The following is a 22794-nucleotide window of genomic DNA, read 5'->3' as shown; positions in this document are numbered from 1 at the left end:
AAGCCATATGGTCTTTAATTTAATTTAAGCCAAGTGCCAACTCAAAACTTCATCCCACGTTTCATGTTCCTTTCATGTTTTCACAAAATTTGTATGCTCGCCATCATAATATTTTGGCCTTGTTGCGGTTCAGTTACCGCAACTTTTCAATAAAATTGTGAATCGATTGACATATTGCGGTATGGTAAAAAGAAGAACCATGAACCGACTAACATATTGCGTTATACCGCAATTGTCGGTATAGGGAACAACATAACTTTGCATAACTTTCTATCAACAAAAAAAAGAGTCTGCTCGTGCTTTAAATTATTGTTGAAATAAGCAAAACTTTCTATCATCATCAATGATTCTTTAACTCATATACGGAGAGAATGAACTTTATTATTAAAAATAAACCAATACAATCTACAATCCTGCTAATGCATAATTAATCAACTAAATAGTTGATTGCAAGCTAGAGATCATCTCAGCTAACCCACTAATAACAACCTAACAAAATTACCAACACAACCGATGAGTTTGCAATACTAATTAAAACTGAGGTTCCTACTAGATAAAAGTTTAATTATTCACTAATTACGTTATATTAATTCACTAAATATTCAAATGATATTTCTTCACGGCCGAGATTTAAAAAAAATAAACAACAGAGGGAACTTCAAAGAGATTTGCAGAGAACACATTTCATTAGTAATACATTCAATCAAAGCCTAGGTGAGTCCCACAGAGAGGAAGAAGATGAGAGAGAAGGGTAGAATAAAAAGAAAAAGAAGAAGAAAAGAAGAAAAGAGAATAGAGAAAGATTCATCTAAATGATGAAGTCCTAGCCTTTGTAAGTTAATATAAAATATTTATAAGTATTTATTTTAATAATTAATTACATTATATTGCGGTTTGTGGTATACCACATTATTTGAATATACGAAACCGCATATTACAGTTGATTCTATAAATCACATATTGTGGTCAATTTTCGTGATAACTCAATTTAAATGCGTTAAAACCTCAATCGATATTTTCGATCTAAAATGTCAGCCCTACTATCACATGTTCCTAGACCATTCCCCATTTTAAAGCAGAATAATGTTAGAGAGATTATCTTTTCTTTTCTTTTTTTTCATTACATAATAAATCAACCAAAAACTGCTGTTGTTTCTTTTCAATCCAAAACACAAACAAACAAAAACTGTCCTCTTAATAATTGACACATATTCCATTTTCTGTACAACTGCTGCTAACATACACAATTTGTGAAATTTTCCATAATTGGAAGAAGAAAAAGCATCAACGACTAACGTGCGCTGGGGTGTGTAGTATAGTTGGCTCATTTAGTGTGTTCTTTATGAAGTATGGTAATATTAAGAAGAAACTAATCCCATTTCGCGCTCTCTCCTTCCTTTTTCCGGCAAAGCCTCTTCATTTCTCTTAAACCATTGTCAGAGAGAAGCCTCTTCATTTCTCTTAGACCATTGTCAGAGTACGGTACGCTCTCTCTCTCTCTCTCTCTCTATGAGATTATTTTATCTTGGTTCATGTTCTACATGGAAATAGATACAGACTCTAATGGCTATCTGAATCATATGGTTCCATCAAGATAATGAGCTTGGCGTTTGCTAGTTAGTTGCAGAGTTTCAGGAATTCTTAGGGTTCTAAGAAAGACTCTGTTTTGGTGAGGTTGGTTTGGTCAAGAAAGAAGTTTTTGGTTATTTTCATATGGTTTGATCAAGATGACGAGCTTGGATTTTGTTAGTCAGGTGCAGAGTGTCATGGATCTAGTGCAAGAAACTGTTTTGATGAGCTTGGTTTAGTCAAGGTTGAATCTTTTTCGGTATTTAGATAAGAAAAAAGTGGTTTGTGCATATCTTTCGTTTTCTTTGTCATATACCCGAGTTTTCTAAACTGGCGTTTTTATTTGTTTCTGGTTCTGAAAGTGCGGATGCTTGTAGCTTTTTCACAGAAATATGATGAATTGGGTTTTTCTTCTTCTTCTTCTTCTCTACAAGCCTGTTTGTAATTCTTTATTTATTTGCTTGATTCAGGTTTGTGATATATTTTCATCGTGTTTGTATCTGAAAATGGGGGCCGGAAGGAAAACAGAGACCTTTACTGCACCGCCTAATCAAGGCCTAGCAACCTACACTACATCCATGAGAAATTTGATCAAGAAACACCTTGGTGGAGTCATATTTGGTTGCAAGGACATCACAATCGATGAATGTCTATCTAAACAACTCTTTGGTCAGTGTTCTGAACTTTTTTGCACGTTTTGGTATAGAACTTCATGTCATGTGCACCAATTTGTTCTTATCTATGTTGTTCCCAGTGCATTGCCATCTTCACCTTAAATTTCCTTTTAATGAGCCCCAAAGTATCGTAGCCTGATTTATCGAATACACAAAACTTTCTGCAAATAATGAACTTTTTGTCTGTTGATTTTGTGCACTACTACTGCTCATTTCATGTTATAGTTTTAGTTTTGGGGCCACGAACTCATGAGATGAATTCAATTTCTTTCAGGCTTACCAGCTGCACACTTTCTATATGTACAGAACATTTCTCCTGGCTTGCCACTTTTTCTCTTCAATTACACTGATAGGAAACTTCATGGAATCTATGAGGCTGCTGGCTATGGGCAAATGAATATCAATCCCTGTGGATGGACCACTGATGGTTCAAATACTACGCCATTTCCTGCACAGGTATTAAATAAAATTTTCTTCAAAATTGGTATAATTGTCCTGATTTATAATATCATCTTAGGAAAACAGGTTCTTAGTTAAGAAAAGGATTTTATACTGATATATTATGTTTCTACATTAAGGTTAAGTTCCATGCTCGGCTGCACTGCCGGCCACTGCCTGAAAGTCAGTTTAGAGGGATAATTGCCGACAACTACTACAATGAGTTTCATTTCTGGTTTGAGCTTGATCACGCTCAAACAAGGAAGCTCACATCTAAGTTAGCATCTGGAGCAGTTGCTCCAAGTACTCCTGCACTACAGATATATAAGGGAGCATCTGTAGCAGTTTCTCCAAGTCCTTCTGTACCTCAGAAATCTCAGTTAGCATCTGTAGAAGTTGCGCCAAGGACTTCTGCACCTCAGATATCTAAGTTAGCATCTGTAGGAGTTGCTCCAAGGACTTCTGAACCACAGAAAACACTGAATTGGAGAAGTTGTTTTGTGGCTCTTCCCTCGCATGACATAATAGAGGAACCTGAGTGGCTTGAAAAACTTACATCAGAGGCTGAGGATTTGAGTAATTCATGTCAGAATTTGGATGTCCCAATTGCGTTTGGAAGATACGATCCATTCAAACCCCAATTAGATGTGAAGGATGCTGAACAAGTGGGGCAGGAACGTGTACACAAAAAACTGAAAGATTTAGCGATCCATGATAATCTTAACAATGAATGTCAAGACATGTCTTTGTCAGGAGATGTTGAAGATAGTGTTGCAGGAAGTTCTCACTCCTCGTTTGATCAAAGAAGCAGAGAGAGTCTTTGCTCCTTGTCTGCACAGAAGAGTGGAGAGATCCCCCTATCCTTGTTTGAGCATCAGGCACTCATAGCTAAGGTACATGATGATTTAGTAGTTTCATGAAATATAAGTTCTAATGCTAGGTATCCCTGTTTGTTTTCTTTTTAACAACCACAAATATGTATTATATTATTCGTATCAGTTGATTGAAGAGGTGGGAGAGCTAAAGGCTTTTAAGACAGAACAATCTCAGAAGATTAGCTGTTTGGAGTACAAGCTGGTACTTAATACAATGCTAAACATTGCTCTCTGTTTCCTTACTTTATGTATTGGCACTGAATTGGTCCAAGTCATTTGGATTCAAACATGAAGAAATGAAGCCTTTTTCTCATCATTGATCTTACTTCTTGTTTCTTCTTACTTTGGCATTTCAGGAGCAGGCAGAGACTGAAATTCAACGCTTGAAAGTTTGGTTTGAAGATTGAATCTGAGTTAGTGCACTACTTGTGAGCATTAAGTTGTATGCTTTGAGCTATGCTTGTGGATACATAGTATACCACTGTAAAGTTTCATTCTCTCTTGGGCTGTATGAGTTAATTAGTAGCAATGATAGAGTTGACATTATATGCTGTATGAGTTAGTCAAGGATGAAATGTGCTTTGCTCTGGGGCCTTTGGTAGACATGGCAGGCCACTTACAATTAGAATTCTTATTAACCCATTAATACTATGAGCTTTTGCTTGTCTACAAGTGCCTAAACTTTGATTAACGTTTTTTTCTTTTGGTCGAAAAAGCTTTGATTAACTTCATCAACAAGTTAATCGACTTGTTATCGTGGGTATTAGGTTGTAAATGACACCATTGCAACTACAAGTTCTCACAATAATGTCATAACAAGTTTCAACATATATGAAGGATTAAGGAATCATCCTTTTCTTTTTCCTGTTGATAAGAATCGAGAATGCATGGGGCAAAAGAACCGGGGCTTTATTTTGCTACTTGGAATAAAACCTCTGGTATTTGGACCAAATCACGTTCTTCAGTATTTGGGCCTCGCTTCATGCAAAGGCTCCATTTGCATTTGTCTTCTTGGTCAAATATGTGCTTTTTCTTTTTTTGCTTTTCCTCCTGAGGAGGTTTTGCTGAAATAAATAATAAATTCAAGATGTTGCCATAGTGCACCATCACTTTTACCTCTTGGTTGGAAATCAAGCTAAAAATCAAAACATGATTGGGCAAAGTGGCACTGCAATTTGAAACATGTTGTCTAAATGAAGCCAATTCCTTGTTTTGGTTGAACTGATACCTTAAAGCCACAGGGACTACAATTTAATCTAGAGCTATATAAGCCAATGCCAGCTCAGAACTTCCTCTCACCAATCCTTTTCTTTTCCTGTTTGTCGACAATTATTTGATGCTCACAACATCATACTATTTTGGCCTACATCGATCACATGGGACACTCATATGTTCCAAGATCATTCCCCATTTGACAAAAAGGAATAATGCTAGAGATAATTTTTTTTAATGACATTGCTTTGCTTTTTATTATTATTTTAATCAAAGTGATATTAGAGGAGATTTAGACACAAGACTTCGAATGCATGAATAATTATTTTTAACCACTTAAACTACAAGTCCCTTTGCAATTAACCACTTTAGCTATAGGCCTTTTAAAAATAAAAATAAAAATATAATAGTCTAAACTATAAGAAGGAGGGAGTTTCTCAAACATACTCAATGAGTTCGAATTTGAGAGCAGTGACTAGCAAATCAAAACCCTTTTTTACTAGGTTAGACCCGTTCGCCATATTGCTTTGTTAAGTGGTAAGTTAACATACACAATTTGCAAATTTAAAAACTTTGCATTAGTAGGAATTCTCTTCCAAGTGTTGGTTTTCAAGTCTGAATCTCCCACCTGGTTTGATTAAAAAAGTTAAAACATTGTGAATTCACAAATTTGCTATAAAAAGCATTGAACACTAAAGTGCGCCGGGGGTGTGGTTAGTGGGCTCAGTTACTGTTTGCGTTTTTACAAGACAAGCTCAAGCTCGTTCTATTTCGCGCTCTCGCATTACTTTTCTCGGCAAAAAGCTTGTTCATCTTCCATAAACGCTCGTCACAGTCACAGTACGGTACGGTACGCTCTCTCTCATTTATTTCTCTCTTGGTTCGCATTCTACATAGAAAGTGATACATTTTAATGTACTGGGTATCTGAATCATATGGTTTGATCAAAATGATCAGCTTCGCTCTCGTTAGCTAGTTGCAGAGTTCCATGGATTCTTAGGGTTCTTGGTCTAAGAAACTGTTTTGATGACCTTGGCTTGATAAAGCTAAAAACTTTTTGGTGATTTGGATAGATTAAAGTGGTTTGTGCATATCTTTCGTTTTTTCTTTCATGAATAACTCGAGTTTTCAATTTCAAATGGCGTTTTTAATTGTATATTGGTTCTGAAACTGGGGATGCTTATTTCTTTTAGCTGTTTTGTATTTACTGTGTTCGCTCATGGCACAGAAATAGGATCATTGGGTTTTGGCTGCAATCCTGAACATAATTATGACTTGGCTTTGTTGCTTGATTCCATGGGTTTTATGCATTGCTTTAAATTTCCTTTTCATTTGTATAACTAAAATACTAATATGCAATCGAACAAAAAGTAAATACCTTTAGCATAGTAGACAATAGTTGGACTTGGTGATAGTACTTAAACCCAATGTAAGCATCATTTTTGCAATATTACTGAGTGCAATTTATATATGAAATTTACTTATAAAGGGTATATCCAAGCACAAATTAATTATTGCATGACATACCGTACTTGCACACCATGTGTTCGAAAGCACGTTCTTCATACTACGAATTTAAACTCAGCTCCTCTAGAGCCTTACATTAACTGGTTTCTGAACTAGATAAGAGACTGCACTTTTTTTTTTTTTTTTTATGCTCTCAATTTTCCAATGTTTTATTCTTGTTTTGTGAGCCTTCCGTTACATATTGTTTCATTCATATTGATCATCTTATTCTTTTTAAAGAAACAAAATGATGAGATTGACTGATTTCTTCTTGTTACCCGTTCAAGTGCTTTCAGCATTGGCTTGTCATAAAAGGAAAGGAATCTGAATAATGAATTGTATTTCAGATTTTGTTCACTATGCCTTTATGCTTATAACATTTTAGTATATAAATTTTTTCAGAGGAAAAAATACAAAAAGAGGAGTAAGAACTAGTACTTGGGATAAGATTCCACATAGGCCTTCTATCTCCACGCGGCGTAAGTCTGTCAGCCTTTCAACAAAACAGTTAAAACAAACCAGCAAGAAATGCAGAGTGATTGTTCTATTATGTAGTCGTTTCATAACTTTACTCATTTGAAAAATTTCGCTGATTTCCGATGCATTTGATGGTCCTTTTGGGCTGATTAATATTCCCCTCCTCCCATTCCTGTTTCATTCATTTGGTGGTAACCTGTATTGGATCACATATGTCTCTGTCTATAGCACGTGACCTTTATTTCTTTTTCAGGTTCATGATATAATTTCCTCTTCTTTGTATCAGAAAATGGGGGCTGGAAGGAAAACACAGACCTTTACTACACCTCATCCTCAAGACCTGGTACCCTACGGTGCAAACATGAGAAATTTGAGGAAGAATCACCTTGGTGGAGTCATATTTGGTTGCAACAAACTCACAAGGGAAGAATGTCTTTTGAAACAACTCTTTGGTCAGTGTCCTGAACTTTACTGCATGTTTTGTTCCTAATTTTTGCATCTCCCATTTTCAATTTTTAAATTGGTTATTGTATTGTTTTTAACATTTAAACCAGTGGTGTAGTGATATTTGGTATTGAACTTCATCTGCACCGATTTTTCTTCTTTCTGTAGCAAGTGCATTGCCATCTTCACCGTTTTTTGGCCTGCTGCCTCCACCTTAGAGTCCCCTTGTTAATGAGCCCCAAAATATTATAGCTAGCTTTGTTCTGTACACAAAACCTTCTTCAAATAATGGACAATTTGTTTGTTACTTCTGTGCACTACTACTGCTCATGTCTTGTTTTAGTTTTCTTTTTCATTCCATGAATTCTATATTCTTTCAGGCTTACCAGCTGCACACTTTCTCCATGTAAAGAATATTTCTCCTGGCTTGCCCCTTTTTCTCTTCAACTATAGTGATAGGAAACTTCATGGAATCTATGAGGCTGCTAGCCACGGCGAAATGAACATTAACCCATATGGATGGACCACTGATGGTTCAGAGAAAACGCAATTTCCTGCCCAGGTATTTAAATAAAAGTTTCTCATAATTGATCTAATTGTGCCGAGTTATAATTTCATCTTAGGAAAAACAAGGTCTTGGTCAAGGAGGTGCTTTATACTGATATATTCTGTTTTCTACATTAAGGTTCAAATCCGAGTCCGGCTGCAGTGTCAACCCCTGCTTGAAAGTCAGTTTAAACCGATAATTGTTGACAACTACTACAATCAACATAATTTCTGGTTTGAGCTTGACCACGCTCAAACAAGTAAGCTGGTATCACTGTTAGCATCTGTGGTGGTTACTCCAAGTACTTTGGTACGACAGAATACATTGAAGTGGAGAAAAAATCTTCAAGCTCTTCCCTCAGATGGCAGAATAGAAGAATCTGAAGGGCTTGAACCACTGACTTCAGAGGCCAAGCATGTGAATCATTCAAGTTCGAATTGGGATGCCACAGTCTTTTTTGGAAGCAACAACTCATTCAAACACCAACAAGATGTGAAAGAGGCTGAACAAGTGGAGCAAGAACTTATATACATGAAACTGAAAGAGTTAGCACTTAAAAGTAATCTTAAGAATGAAGGTCAAGACCTGTCTTTATCAGGAAATGTTGAAGATCGCTCTGTCTCGAATGAATTGACCTTGGAGGACACTGACAATCCAAGGGAGCAATTGGGTTTTGAGGAGAAGAGGGGAGAAAGTCCTCCCTCCTTGTCTGAACAGAAGAGCGGAGAGAGTCCTTGCTCCTTGTCTGTGCAGAAGAGTGGAGAAAGTCCTCAATCCTTTTCTGACAATCGGGCAATCATAGCTAAGGTAAACGATCATCTTAGTAGTCCACAAACAATCTTAGCTAATGTTAGGTATCCCTGCTAGTTTTCATTCTATTTACAACCACTCTCTTAAATATTCAGTTGGTTCAAGAGGTGGAGGAGCTAAAGGCTTTTAAGGCAGAACAATCTATGAAGATTGGTTATTTGGAGCATAAGTTGGTACGTAATACAATACTCTGTTTGTTAAACATTGCCATATTTCTGTTTCTTTACCTTATTTTTTCTGCTGAGCCATCTGAGAAGCCTTTAATAGCATGCATTAAGGATGCATTTCTCATCATTGGTACTGAATTGTTCCAAGGATTTTGATTAACACATGAAGCAAGAAAACCTTTTTTTCTTCGGACTTTTTTCTTGAATTGATCACAGACAAAGCTTCAGTCCCAATTTATGTTATTATTTCTGTCTATTGTTTCCATTTGTTATGAACCTTTTATTATATTGAAAATCTAAATAACAATTCAATAAAACCTAATGATGAAGACTGCATATAATATTATAGGCTCTTTGTTTGTCCTTTTTAGTTTCTTCCTCAATCTACGAGGTTGTCGGATAAGAATGCTAGGTCCAGACTCAATGACTCTGGTGTTTGAATGACATAGGCTTTGTTTAACTTTTGTTTGCAGAAGCATACTCTTGTGAGGAGTTGGGGCTTTTAAGCATCTCTGTTTTGTTTTCGTCAAGTTGTTGAAAGTTTGGTAGAGAACCGTGCAGTTATGTTTTTAACAATTTCATCTTTCTGTGAGTTAGGGCTTTCTTGTTCTGTTGGCCTTTTAGCCAATTATATTAACTTAAGTCGGGAATAAAAGAAAAGATAGATTAATCTGGTCTAGGGAAGGTTTTCGTTGGACATCAAAGTCATAGTATGAAACTGTTAAGTTATGATGATTAAAAGCAACATATGGTACTTGTTTTATTCTTGCTGTTGGCCAAAAAGGGAAAGAGCGGTCTTGTAGAAAAACTTATGATATTAATTTCTTTAGACTTTAAAACTTGCTCCGTGCCCTTATGAAACCATGAACTGTATAATTAATGGTGCATAATCAACTTAATTGATTCTTATTCCTTATTTCTTCTTACTTTGGAATATATATACTGACATTTTAGGAGCAGGCAGCAATGGAAATTAAGCACTTAAAAGTTTGTTTAAAGTTGGAATCTGAGCCTACACCTTCCATGTTAGAATCTGAGCCTACACCTTCCATGTTGGAATCTGAGCCTACACCTTCCATGGTACATATTGACGAGAAAGTTGCTGAATCATGTGATCTGCTGCCTCTTGATCCTAACGAGTCAATGTATCTAGTTGGAGGATATGATGGCGACTCATGGTTATTGGCATTGGATGCTTATTATCCTTATCAGGATATGATAAAATCTCTGAGACCAATGACCTCTGGTCGTTCATATGCCTCTGTTGCACAATTGAATGGTGATCTTTACGTAATTGGTGGTGGCAATAGTCATCTGTGGTACGATACAGGTATTAGCTCTTAGTCAATTTGAAATTTCTTTCTTTCTGGGATTAATACCTTCCTGACATTTTGTTGGTCATTCTCTGAAGTTGAGTCATACTGCCCTGCTACTGACGAGTGGAAGTTGGGCCCTTCCTTGAGAGAGAAAAAAGGAAGCTTAGCTGCAGCTACTACGCATAACAAGATTTTTGCCATGGGTGGTGGGAATGGAGTTGATTGCTTTTCAGATGTTGAGATGCTTGATTTAGATGTTGGACGATGGATTCGTACACAGTCAATGTTACAAAAGGTTAAATATTAGGACAATGAAGTCCTTCCTAACTGCACATATTTCTTGTCCTTGAGGCAAAATATGATGTGTTTTCCTTGGCAGAAAATTTACCTCATGGTTCTTGATTTGTGCTGCTTTTATTTTTCCAGCGGTTCGCTCTTGCTGCAGTGGAACTCAATGGTGTGCTTTATGCGACTGGTGGATATGATGGGCATAGTTATTTGAAGTAAGATATTAAATCTCTTTTCTATTGTTTAGTTTTTCTGTGGGTAGATATTGACATCTATATACTCCATGAACTGCATATATGTGTTCTCGCTCAATCTAAGGATAAGATAGAACTTAAAAGAAGCAAATTATATCTATAACAACATTAAGGGCAGTAGAAGAATAGAATACCTGCATCTTAAATCCATTATTGTATACTGAAACTTTGTTATATCCGTGGCTGACTTGAAATGTTCATATCTCAGGTCTGTTGATAGATTTGACCCCAGAGAACACAGTTGGACAAAAATTGCATCTATGGATTCGAATAGGGGTTGCCATTCACTGGTTGTTTTGAATGGAAAAATGTAAGTACATTTCTTTAATTTTAAAAGAACTACCGAGTATCAATGCATTTAAGAGTGACATACTTGTCATCAGGCTTCAAACCCAAGTTTCACTTTTCTTTTGTCGAAATTTGGTGTTTAACCTCTCACCTTCAAATGGACGTTTACTTTTGCAGATATGCTCTAGGTGGCTTTGATGGAAGTGCAATGGTCCCAAGTGTGGAAATTTACGATCCACGGCTTGGGTCATGGATGCCAGGGGAACCGATGAATCACTGTAGGGGATATTCGGCGGCTGCCGTCGTCAAGGACGCCATATATGTAATTGGAGGGGTGAAAGATGGTGACAGCATAGCAGAAACAGTAAGTTTACATGTTGCCCATGCTTTCCAATTTCCATCTTATGGACAGGACTTTTTTGGGTAATTTAGCAGTTTGTATGTAATGACAGGTTGAATGCTACAAGGAGGGGCAAGGTTGGCGGGAGATGACCACGAGGGCTATTAGCCAAAGGTGCTTCATGTCTGCCATTGCTTTTTCGATCTGAGCTGATCATGCAATGTTGCATGCTGTTAAGACCATTTCATTTCATAGCGAAGAGTCTTTTGGTTAATCGAACCCGTTATAAAAAAGAGCATGTACATACTGTTGATATTTAATGCATAGAGGAAGGGCTTCTGTTATCAAACGTGGAAAAACGTTTGTTATATGATACTTTATATTGGATGAAATTGTAACTCATCGGAATTTTAAAACTTTTAAAGTCGATTTGTTTGGTGAAAAGAAAAGTTATCACGAAAAAAATTAACACAAACAATTTAATACATGAAAATTTGTATTTAAGTTTCTTTTATTTGAGCAAGAATTACATGTAGATTTCGCGGACATGCAATTGGATGTAATTTGTAAATGTAATTTTTACATCTCAAATTAGCATCTTACCATTGGAGATGCTCTAAGAAATACCTCCAGAAAGAGAAACGAGGAGATTTCAAGAAACTACTTTAAGGGATTCAGCGATTAATTTCACCGATTTAGTGCAATTTTCTGATCAGATAAATACATTCTTATTCTAATCACAATAAAACAAACCACTCAATCTTTACTTAACCATAGAAAGATAAACATCCTTTTCCCGGCAAAGATATGTAAGCTCATGTCTTGGACCCCAACGTTTGACAGAAGAAACATCCTCAACCTCAGACAAACATTCCATACAAATACAGACCCTAATCGTAAAAGAAAATGCTTTTGGGGTTTTGTAAAAGGGTGCGGTAAACATAAATACTCTGACATCATCACAGCCTCCAAAATGGTTTAAATCCAAGAAGACGAACTGAGTTGATTCGTTGTCTTTATTTACAGTCATTTTCAGCCACAACCTACTTTCAGCTGAAATGTTATGAAGAGTGATACGGCATGGTATACCAACCGGCAGTCCCGCAACAAACCGAAGAGGATTTTCGTACTCATTGTCAGGTATATCCAGCTCTGCCTTCATGTGCTTGAGTCTACCACACAACACAAGTTGCTTGAGGGAGAAGCTTTCAAGTACCCTTCTAATGAGAAGGGGGTTAAAGGAAGCTTCATTGAGAGAAGAAGAACCAAATTCGGATGATAATTTTCCGACCTCAATTATAAACCTGGATGGTTCAACAGATCCATCTCTAAGGAGATATTCCACCCGTGACATCATACTAGAGAGCTTTGTCAAGGTTCCAAGATGACAGCAAATTTCCACTTTAGACAATCTGAGCATACAAGTCACAAGTATCAGCTCCAAGATATGTAACTCCTCCTCTTCAGACAATCTTATAAACGCACTCTTCAGATCTCTAAGCCTCCTGTCCAGCTTTCCCAATACTAAGTCCAATTCTCCCATTCCACAAGGAAAATGTGTTGAAGACAGGAAGTTCACCCATGCCTTTGTAAGCAGTTTCACTATCTGGATATATTGCTTCGTAAAGGAAAATACACCAGCAGATGCATGCGAGTCAGAAGTAAATGTTGCCAACTCCTCCCTGCAACTTCTGCATGAAGCCATTTTATAAAACAAATAAGCAAATAGGAAAAAATAAAATAAAAGAACAGGTTACATTGAGTAGTTCTTAACAAATATGGCATTCAACTAAAGCACATGAAACAGTGAATAGGAAATAAGCATATCAAATACGTCTAAGATTTATGGCCGTTTATAAGGATAAATATATAGTAGACATTCCTTTGGCCATGTAGGTCTAAGGAAGTTCCCATTAGGCAACTCAGTCTGCCACTAGATGCATGATCCCAAAGCATGTGTATCTTTCTGGTGTCTGTAAGGTTAAATTAAAAGATCTTTGTGAGTAACGTACTCCATAACATAGGCTTTCCCCCATTCAAAAGGAGGCCTGAAGGGGAAATTTTTGTTTCGCTTCGCTTTTTCTTTACTGATTTAGGGAAATACAGATCATGTCAATGCAATGGATAATGACAGAAAATAATGGTACTACCTCAAAGTCCTCAGTACTTCATTCGTAAATCCTGACAGTACAAATGGCCAGATATCCTTCACCTTTGCAAGAATAACATTCATTGACTTGGTAACTTCATCATGCACGTCTAGCTGGTATTCTACAAGTAAAGTTCCTGCTTCCCTTGGCTTCTTTATTGTTGGAGACAAAATTTCAGAGGTTCCACCTGTCTTTTGGGGCAATGGCATTGCAATGGAACCAATTATCTCATTACTCGTATAGGTTGGAACATTAGCATTAGGCAAGCAAGGCTCCCCGACTTTGAAGTTGAACTCTATGGCATACGGTCCTGAGGATCTACTGCACTGAGACAAGTAATCCAAAAGGCTATTTTGATTCATAAGGTCACTCAAAGCCTGAGAAATCCTTCCCAGGTATGTAACTGCATAAGAAAATATTGTAGGTGGAATATTGCAATCACGCTCATGTGAAAGTGGAGCTGATATGGCCAGAACTAGCAAGGCGGCCACTCTCACACTATCAAAGCCCAACTTGCCATTAGACATTGGCTCCATCTGATTGAAAAGGAACAATAATTATCAACTTGTTCCAATAGAAATTACAGTCACAAACAGCACAAAAGGTAACTAAGAAAATAATATAAACAAATTGAGAGTTCCAAGCCATTCCTAGATATAGAAAAGTTCCAAAACCTGTAACACAACCTAAGCAAGAAAAAGTAAGACTCTGTATTATCCTTGGAGCTGTTCTATGTCATGCTCTCAAATATTTTTTACCCATCATTCTGACCATGTACCACGATAAAAGCTGTATTCAAAAGAGATTTATTTTGCATTCAGCTCACAAACTATCACATGATGTCTTGAATCATTAGATTTGAATCAAACCTGTCAATAACACTTTTTTGTGTCACTAAGCAGGATTGAATTTCATTTGTAGCAGCCACCCAGGCTCACCAGGAAGTTGGGTGGTGGTATTTATCTATCTTAATGATCACATGACAGCATATATTGAGGCCTGCTAACCTGCGGAAAAACCTCCTCAATTATGCGGACCACAAACTTTCCATGATTTCGTCCAATATGAAACAAAACAGATAATACATCTGCTTCATCCTGGAAAAAAGCAATTTTAATTAGTAGAAGTAAGAATTGGCACACACAAAAAAAGGTTGAAGTAAGAAAAAGAAAGACAGAACAAGTTATGAAATCACAAGTACATAGCCCAACAAAGCTATTCCTAGAAATTGCATGATTAAAATGACCAAACTCACACCATCATACTAGTTCCAAAAGAGAAAATCTGTAACTTTGATCAAGGGAAAAAATGGAAAACTGACCTGTGGATGTCTTTCCAAATTTTCTAGAAGGGCATCAATAGTTAATCTAAACAACTTCAACTTTTGCAGCTTTGCCAATTTAAGTATTTTCCTTGCTGAAGATCTTATGAGGGTATCATTGTCAACCAGAGTGCCAAGAAACTGCAAAATCAAGTAACAAAACCATATTAAGCAATATGTACTTAGGCGGTTTCACAGATGTACCTGATGCATAGAATTTCTAATGTACTTTTACTGATTTTTAATGTACTCATTCCGTATAATTAGTTGATTAACAATGAACTTACAAAATTTCAGAACATTACCATATGCATGTGTGTTTCTTGCACTGTCAGACAGTCAAAGGATGCCATTCGATGCATAGTTTCAAAAGCTTGTAGCCGGACAAGAATTGAGTCATCATTCAGTACATCAATCAGTAAGTTTAAGGCTTCTCCAGCAAACTTGGCACAGAGTATGGTCAGTGTACGCAGAGAATGACATGCAGCTTTTCGCACCTTCAGATTCACAAATAATTCTTAATTAGAAAGCATGCATATAGTAAAGTCCCTTTCACAAAGAGTAGATATATGTTACCTCATGGAATTCATCCTCAAGCCCATGCATGAAAGCTCCAGCAACACTTGACCCTGATGTTTCTAGTTGTTCATCAGAGCACTGAGCAAGAGATTTCTTTCCCTTCATGGTCACTAGAACTTTCTTTGACAGGGTTTGCAAAAGAATTTCCTCAGATACCATTTCTATCTTCCCAAGGGCACAAAAAGCTTCAACTCTAACCTCCATGCTCATGTCTCTCACCGTTGAACAAAGCTACAAATATACGCAATCCATGAGACATCAAGATAGGAACTCTACATGATGCTTTATACAAAAAATTTCCTACTCTCACTGAGACAGAATGATAGGAAGAGAATGTCCTACCATTCAACAATGCAGGGTTAAGGGTTGCGATTTCCTTAATGATCTCCTAGACAAAATTTGACTGGAACAAGTTAGTAAGACTCTTTGGACAAATATGTATAAGCATGAATGGTGAGTATGAGTTCAAGTCAGCATGAGCATTAGCAACTAAAGCGAGGAAGTTTATAACTTGATGACTGTTGAGACCAAAGCTCAATTTCATAGAGCAATGCCAAGATTGAAGTAGAATAAATTAAATAGGTCAATTATTATAAGACAGATAATATAATCAATAATAAGCTATTACTTTGACAAATACTTCATCAGACCAATATGCCTTCGTCTCCGACTTGCACGCCACCAGCATTAGACCCCAAGCACACACCTGTGCGTTCGTTCATGATGTGCAATACATAAAGCAAGTTAGCACACAAAAAGAGAAAAACAGAGAGAAATCAATTTTATTAAGAAAAGCTCACCGTGCGAACTGCAGCCGATCTAACGCAATCTTCCATGTCGTTTAGAAGCTCAACTGCACGGAAGTAGCACCCTTCGATCATGTCAGGGTCCTCAATAACACCATTCTTGCTCAAGTCAACAAGTCCGTCCAAAGCAACTTTCCTCACATACGGATATGGATCTTTCGTAAACCCTAGAAACAGAGTGAATAACAAATGAGGCTGTACACCAAACCTGTCGGCGTTTCTGAGAAGCCATGGCCGTACGGAAAGAGATGGACTGAAACAGAGCGAGGCGAATAAACGGTCGTCCAATTCTTCAATGCCGGGAGCTAGGACTCGGTTGCCCTCCGCGATAGAAGCGAGTGCGTCGAGAGATTCGGCGGCGACGCGGGTCGAATCGGTGGAAAGGAGCGAGTGGGAACAGACCGAGTCGAAGACGACGCCTGAGAGGTGGGGGAGTCGCAAGGCCATGTCAGTGAGGAGCTTGAGAGTGTGGTGAATGGCGAGGGGGTCGCGACTGAGTTGGAGCGAGCGAGTTAGGGTTTCGATGACGGAAGAGATTGTGGGCGCGGTAGTTGAGGGGTTGATGATCAGAGACCTCAGGGAAGCTAGGGCTTCGAGAGAGAGAGGTTCGTTGGTTGAAAGTGTTGGAAGGTTGAGAGGGTGGTCGCACGTGAGGAACACGTGGTCCTCCATTGCAGAGGTGAAGCTTGGTTCTGCTAGTAGGGTCTACACTCCAGTGTTTCAAAGAAAAAACCCCGGGAGCGGGAGATTGAAACGCATCGTTTCATGACAGACTAATCATGGATTAACTTGGGCCGGTTCATGGGTCATGTCTTTTGTGTGCTGTCCATTATCAAACTCGGTCCATTACCCATCTAATTTATTGATTTTTTCTTCTTTATTATTTTGCAATAACCCCTCTACCTTTCAAGTGATTATAAAATACTACGGTAGTACATCTACGTGATCTATCTTGTACACATATCATAAACTCCCTATAATATAAATGGATATTTATTAATACTATTCCCTTTTTTTTTTTAGAAATTCTATGAACGCATTCATAATTCAGCTAAAAAAGCCATTAGCCACAAAGGAACAATACAAACTAGCCACAAAAGGGCCATTACAATAACGGAGCGGTCTAATATCAAAATTAAGACAATCTGGTGTGTCTCCACTAACGATCAGGCAGGATAGAAGAAACTCTGGCATAGGCATCCTAACTAAGATTGCAAACTTAGAATAATAAAAAAAAGATAAAGCTTGAAAAAATTAAGTCATAACAATACAAATAAAACTCTCACAAATGAGAGATGAAAAACTCTCACAAAAGGAGAGGTGAAAACTACACAGAGAACCCAAAGAGTCTCTGCAACTTATTCCTTTATTCCAAACATAAAGAAATTGCAAAAAAGATGGTGGTAGAGATCCGACGCCGAAATGCAGGTGAAAATTCGACGCTGAGCCGCAGCCACCTACGATAGTTGGATGAAAATCATAACAAAATTAAGACAAATAGAAAAAACCATTTGTCTCTGAAAATGGGGGAAGAGGTGAAAGGAGGAAGAGAAGAGGGGAGAGGGGGAAGAACAATGACTTCCTCCCCCTTCAAAGTGGAAAAGGCTCTAAGAGTGTATTGATACTATTACCTAAAAGGGAGAAAAATAAACAATATCATACACCCATATTATAATACAAATACAATAGGCTAAAAATCAATTTTGGTCCCTGTAGTTTGGCACTTCAACCACTTTTGATCATGTAGTTTCAATTCCGTCAATTTTGACCCTGTAGTTTGGTATTTGTAGCAATTCAAGGACAATTTAGTATTCTTGTCAATTTCTTTGACGATGCAAGGGGCAATTTTGTCAATCCAAAATTTTTAAACTTAAAAACTCGTCTGAAACTCTCCTAGGGCTCGAAATTGGTCATTTGGGTTTAGGGTTCTTCAAATATTGAGATTAGTGGTAAAATTTCGAGCCCTAATATGAAAGGGTAGAATTTCAAACAAGCTTTTACGCTTAAGGGTTTTGGATTGACAAAATTACTGACAGGACCCGACCCAATTTTCGCTTTGAAAACCGAGCCGACTCCTGTGCGTGTCCGACACCTGGTGAATGTCGGACACCAATGACCTTTTTACCCTTTCTTTAATTTAATCTTCTTCCGACTTCTGCCGAAAATTCGGCAGAGTCTCCCCTGTAATTTGACCATACCCAAAGTCTTCCACCTGTCAAACAATTTCAAAAATCCTACCAACAGCCAGTCTAAGTCAACAAACAGGTCACAACTCCATTTTCTTAAGTTCAACAGGATATCAGAGCATGTTTAACAATTTACAGGATTTACAAAAGAGTTACAACAAAATCCTACACTTTGGTGGTGGGGCGGAAGCTAGGCTGATGGCCCGGGCGGTTTCCTTCGTTCTTCTAAGGCCTGGGGGCGAAAAACAAGTTAAAAGTGTGAGTGGACAAAAATACTGCTTATGAAAACATTTGAGAACATAATAACCCCCGTTTGAAAAACATAGGGATATAAAATTAAAATCTACTCATAATCAACTCGAGACATTTCAATAAATGTAAATAAACATATTTATATAAATGTTAACATGATATACACAGTATATTCGAATAACATATACGGAGTATCAAAATATTGATAAAAATGCATGAAATCGTAACTGCATTAAAACTTAAAATCTTTTAAAACTGCCACCTAACTGTACCCCTGATAGCCGTCAATTCCCTGGCAGGTCTCGGGCGCCACGCAGTCCACCCGAGCCGCAAACTGGCGAAATCAGGGGACTATGATCAGCCTGATCTGCCGGCAGGTCCTCGGTGACACCAAGTCACTCAAGTCGCGCAGGCAGGATGCAGGGGACCGTAGTCAGCCTGATCCGCGATCCTGGCAGGTCTCGGGGACACAGAGTCAGCCGAGCCGCAATCCTGGCAGGTCTCGGGACACCAAGTCTGCCGAGCCGCAATCCTAGCACTCACGGTCCGAGCGTCCCCGGGACTCGTGAGGCAAGTCAAGTGCACTGACTAACTGAAATCAGACCGGATGTCCGTCGACATCGGTCCAACTCTGGGTAATCACCAACTGTAAGGTGGGTACGTGGTGGTCTAAAAATCACCGTTTCTGATAAAATCTGCTATCCTTTAACTTCTGATAACTCTGGGCTAAGCTACTGTTTTAGCTCAAAAATCTCAATTCTGTTGCTTAGCTAATTTTCATAAAAATACCAGCATTTGCATAATAAAATTTATACTAAATCACTTATTCAAGATCAAATATGAAATATAATTATAAAAATCCTTTTAAGAAAGAAAAGTCCACTCACTGCTGGTCCGAGCTAGCTGGACCTCTCGAGGGTCCCTCCTGCTGGTTAGCCGGACTCCTGGCGCCTGCTTAATCAAGAATAATTAATTAAACAACTGCTGAATAAATAAAAGTTAAATTAAACACCCTGCCCCCGGCTCCTAGAAATACGTGCATTTCATCTCAAGTTACTCCTATGCCCACATTATCCCTTTTTTGACACTGGGACCGATTTTGGAAGGTCCGATACTCTATTAAGCGAGAAACCGTCAGATCGGCCGACCCGGGACCTGTGGGGTCCACGGTGTCCGATGGCCAATCTGAGCTTCCCGGAGGATTTCTCATACAACGGGAACCAAGTTCTGCGAATTTGGCCCGAAACGGACGGTCGGATCGGCCACAAATGCGTTATCGCTTAAAACCCTAACCCTAGCCCCAGGGTTCGCGATTTCGGAGTATCCGGGACTCCGATTCGCGATCCGTCGAATCCTACATGATCCTGAAATCACGTGGACCGACATATCCAAAATTCAGCGCGATCGAACGGTTAAACGACACTGCACCCACGGATCGCGAGATATAGAAAATCCGTTCGGGGCTCAAACGGACTCCGAATTGAGATCCGCGAAATCCCACGCGCTCGTGACGACATGAGGACCTCAAAACTGGCCAGAGCCGTGCCACCACCCTGGCCCACGCGCCGCCACAAGCGCGGCCAGATTGGGTGTCCAAAGCGATTCGGGTGTGCCGAAAAATCGTGGAACCGAGACTCCAAACTTCTACCCTAGGTAAAACACCCTATTTGGAGTCACTTTTGTTCTTGGACCACCCCCAAAAAGTGACCGGAAACAATAGTTTCGAAGGGCCAAAGTTTCGGCCAAATTTCAAATTGTAAATCGAACAACCTAGAGATTGAATCGATCTAAACCCAGTTAACCATCAGATAGAGCACTCAAAATAGGTGGAAAACCATACCTCACTCGAAAGAAATGGTGGCGAAACGAGGGAGAACGAACGGCTGGAAGTTCAAACACCACAGTCGGCGAAAATGGCCGATTCCGGCAGAGATCCGACGTGCGCAGGGCTGGGGTCGGTCGGGAAAGGACGGCAGGCGAGCTGGCTTTCGATTGGCACCGGTGCCGGAGATCGGTTCGCACGGTGGTGGCAGCTGGAGCAACTGGAAGGAGGGAGGGTCGCGGACGCGAGGCAATCGGGAGAGAAGAGAGAGAAATGACGGGGGAGAGAGAGGAACAGTAATAAAAATCTGACTTTTGGCCAAATTACGATTTTGCCCCTCGCGATGTTTTGATCGTAATTTCTTCGTTAAAACTCCGATTCGGGTCTACTCCGTGTCTACGGACTCATTTCGCCGTGCTCTACGCAACGGAGCAAACGGAATTCCCAAATTCCTTTCCGATCAAAAAGTCAAATTTTTCCCTTAAGAAAAAGGTGAGGGCAAAACCGTCTTTTGGCTAGAATAAAGAAATCTTAATTTTTAGATATTTTGGTTTGGGTTCTTACAATTACCCTTTGCATCGTTAAAGAATTTGACAAGAATACTAACATGTTATTGAATTGTTACAAATACGAAACTACAATGGCAAAATTGACGGAATTGAAACTATAGGATCAAAAGTGGTTGAAGTGCCAAACTACAGAAACCAAAAGTGACTTTTAGCCTGTACAATATGTACCATATGACCATATTATCGTAATATTTTATAATTTCTCCTAATTTTCAAAGGATGATTGATTTATATTAATTTCAATCAATCATGGTTATATATTATTACACATTTAAAATTTTCAGAAAGTAATGATGTAAATATACACATTTAAAGTTAAAAATATGTGTTTAAAAAATTAATTAATTTGCACGTGAGAATATTTTGGCTTTCGTAAAAATTAAAAAGACAATGCCCAAACAGAGAAGCCTCCATATATTTTAACTTCTTCTCGATTTTTCAATTTTTCTTGTTCCTGCTTTTCATATTCTTTTTGTTTTCTTCACATCAACAGCACTTGCGGCCGTGGAAAAAAAAGATTATCTACCCTATTTATAATGGAAGGTTGCGCGGCTGTAAGTTTTTTTAAGTGGGAAAGAAAAGCTTGACTTTAGAACACATGTTTTGCATCCATAAATCAAATCAAACTACATATATCTCATGGCGTTAAACCTAATATAATCATCAATGTCTAATATAATAATATTTAGAAGCAATAGCCATTCCCAAAGAGGTAGGCCGATCTTCCTCCATTTCCACCCTTTAATTAGAAAGGTTTAACTAGTCCACCAAAATAACAAATTTAAAAAATTTCTTCATAGCGGCGGACTTGACTTGACTTCGGCCAATTATTTAGGACAGTGAATCTCGTGTTACATTCATGTTTAAATTTAAGTTAATTTAGACTCACTTTTATAAAGTTGTTAAACGAACCTTACGATCTAAGTACACCCTGTTATTTAAATCAAAATATAAAATTATCTAAGTACACCCTATTTAACTACCAAAATACCCCTAGTACACACTAATACAAATCCTAAACCTACTTTCTCTTTTTACATGAATTCGTGTCCTCTTTTCAAATTTTGAGTTTGCATCAAAATCTTTAATTACAGAAGCTACTGTGGAAATATTGCCGGAGACATTGCGTGATTTATCGAACTTGCAAACCTTGTTGATCTCGCATGCAAAAACTAGTGAATTAGTAATTCGATATATTCTTTTTGGTCATTTTATATTAGAGTAAATTAGTATTTCAATAAATAGTTTGATAGTATGGTATACTCAATTAATTTTAGAGTTCATTTGGCAGCACTCTAAATATATAAATTTTTCTAAAAACGTATGAGAATGAAAAGAAAAGAACGTTGATACAATAATATAACCAATCAATTACCCATATGGAAAACATGAAACAAACAAGAAGATGGATTGAGCACCATCTGGGTTGAATTCAATTCATTAAATCTTAACGACGTGCATTTGTGGACGTTGTTCATATTTGTGTCTTGAACAGAATTTAGAAACCTCTAAATCATTCAATCTTCAATGCATGAATTTGTCGGGTCATTTCCGTTACTAATTCGTGCTTAAAGACCACGTACCCTAAAACAAAGAGAGAAATTTGGATTAAAATTCTCCTAGTCATGCTCCTTAATCAGTCCACTGTCAAATCCATCTCTGGTTTAATGGAGACTTAAAGGGTTTTTTTAAGGGAGAAAATTAAAATTCTTTAACGATAACATGGGCAGAACTACTATAAAACTGATTAAAGAAAAGAAGAAGAAGATTGCATCATGTGAATGGCAGAGACAATAAAATCCGGCCACTATTCAATCCACACTAAATATTAAAAAATGACAAAGCAAATTGAGGTAAATATCAAGTCTACGAGTCACGAGAGTGAGTGGCATTGGGAATATGAG

At 38.0% G+C, this 22794-nt stretch overlaps 2 protein-coding genes and 1 long non-coding RNA gene across 10 annotated transcripts; 1 reads left to right on the top strand and 2 right to left on the bottom strand.

Moving 5' to 3' along the window:
• The first annotated feature begins 1350 nt into the window (after positions 1-1350).
• Positions 1351-11605, top strand: LOC117631468. 7 transcript variants are annotated; one of them, XM_034364631.1, is made up of 12 exons: positions 5482-5613; positions 6677-6753; positions 7038-7203; positions 7576-7757; positions 7881-8549; positions 8648-8725; positions 9674-10049; positions 10131-10330; positions 10462-10538; positions 10786-10887; positions 11043-11229; positions 11318-11605. In XM_034364631.1, exons 3-12 carry the CDS (start codon positions 7041-7043, stop codon positions 11411-11413), a joined length of 2130 nt encoding a protein of 709 aa, XP_034220522.1. In that variant the 5' UTR covers positions 5482-5613; positions 6677-6753; positions 7038-7040; the 3' UTR covers positions 11414-11605. The 7 variants fall into 7 exon arrangements, with proteins under 7 accessions (XP_034220524.1, XP_034220523.1, XP_034220522.1 ...); XM_034364630.1 differs by having other exon boundaries at positions 5482-5618; XM_034364629.1 differs by having other exon boundaries at positions 5482-5618; positions 7005-7203.
• A 334-nt stretch (positions 11606-11939) lies between these two features.
• LOC117633173 (protein SIEL) lies at positions 11940-16788 on the bottom strand. Of its 2 annotated transcripts, none has more exons than XM_034366874.1 (8): positions 16056-16788; positions 15884-15961; positions 15253-15486; positions 14982-15173; positions 14677-14817; positions 14363-14452; positions 13356-13891; positions 11940-12896 (listed from the first exon to the last, which is right to left on the bottom strand). In XM_034366874.1, exons 1-8 carry the CDS (start codon positions 16731-16733, stop codon positions 11969-11971), a joined length of 2877 nt encoding a protein of 958 aa, XP_034222765.1. In that variant the 5' UTR covers positions 16734-16788; the 3' UTR covers positions 11940-11968. The 2 variants fall into 2 exon arrangements, with proteins under 2 accessions (XP_034222765.1, XP_034222766.1); XM_034366875.1 differs by lacking the exon at positions 11940-12896 and adding an exon at positions 12906-13178.
• A 1607-nt stretch (positions 16789-18395) lies between these two features.
• LOC117629715 lies at positions 18396-20449 on the bottom strand. The gene is made up of 3 exons (XR_004586150.1): positions 20340-20449; positions 19387-19450; positions 18396-18479 (listed from the first exon to the last, which is right to left on the bottom strand). It is a non-coding gene; the product is annotated as an uncharacterized LOC117629715 (long non-coding RNA).
• Between the last annotated feature and the right edge of the window lie 2345 nt (positions 20450-22794).

This window comes from Prunus dulcis, chromosome 6 (genome assembly GCF_902201215.1).
Source record: "Prunus dulcis chromosome 6, ALMONDv2, whole genome shotgun sequence".
NCBI classification, from domain to species: domain Eukaryota; kingdom Viridiplantae; phylum Streptophyta; class Magnoliopsida; order Rosales; family Rosaceae; genus Prunus; species Prunus dulcis.
The sequence above is the reverse complement of the archived record's forward strand: the minus strand, read 5'-3'. Positions and strand labels throughout refer to the sequence as shown.

What these genes read in the sequence shown, in the direction of transcription:
- LOC117631468 (XM_034364633.1), top strand. Translation starts at nt 2,076, where the DNA reads ATGGGGGCCGGAAGGAAAACAGAGACCTTTACTGCACCGCCTAATCAA. An exon ending in GTTATTTGGAGCATAAGTTG is followed by an intron (nt 8,726 to 9,673) that starts GTACGTAATACA and finishes CTGACATTTTAG; the next exon opens with GAGCAGGCAGCAATGGAAAT. An exon ending in GATGGGCATAGTTATTTGAA is followed by an intron (nt 10,539 to 10,785) that starts GTAAGATATTAA and finishes TTCATATCTCAG; the next exon opens with GTCTGTTGATAGATTTGACC.
- LOC117633173 (XM_034366874.1), bottom strand. Translation starts at nt 16,733, where the DNA reads ATGGAGGACCACGTGTTCCTCACGTGCGACCACCCTCTCAACCTTCCA. An exon ending in ATTTGGAAAGACATCCACAG is followed by an intron (nt 14,453 to 14,676) that starts GTCAGTTTTCCA and finishes GCTTTTTTCCAG; the next exon opens with GATGAAGCAGATGTATTATC. An exon ending in TTGAGGAGGTTTTTCCGCAG is followed by an intron (nt 13,892 to 14,362) that starts GTTAGCAGGCCT and finishes CTTTTCAATCAG; the next exon opens with ATGGAGCCAATGTCTAATGG.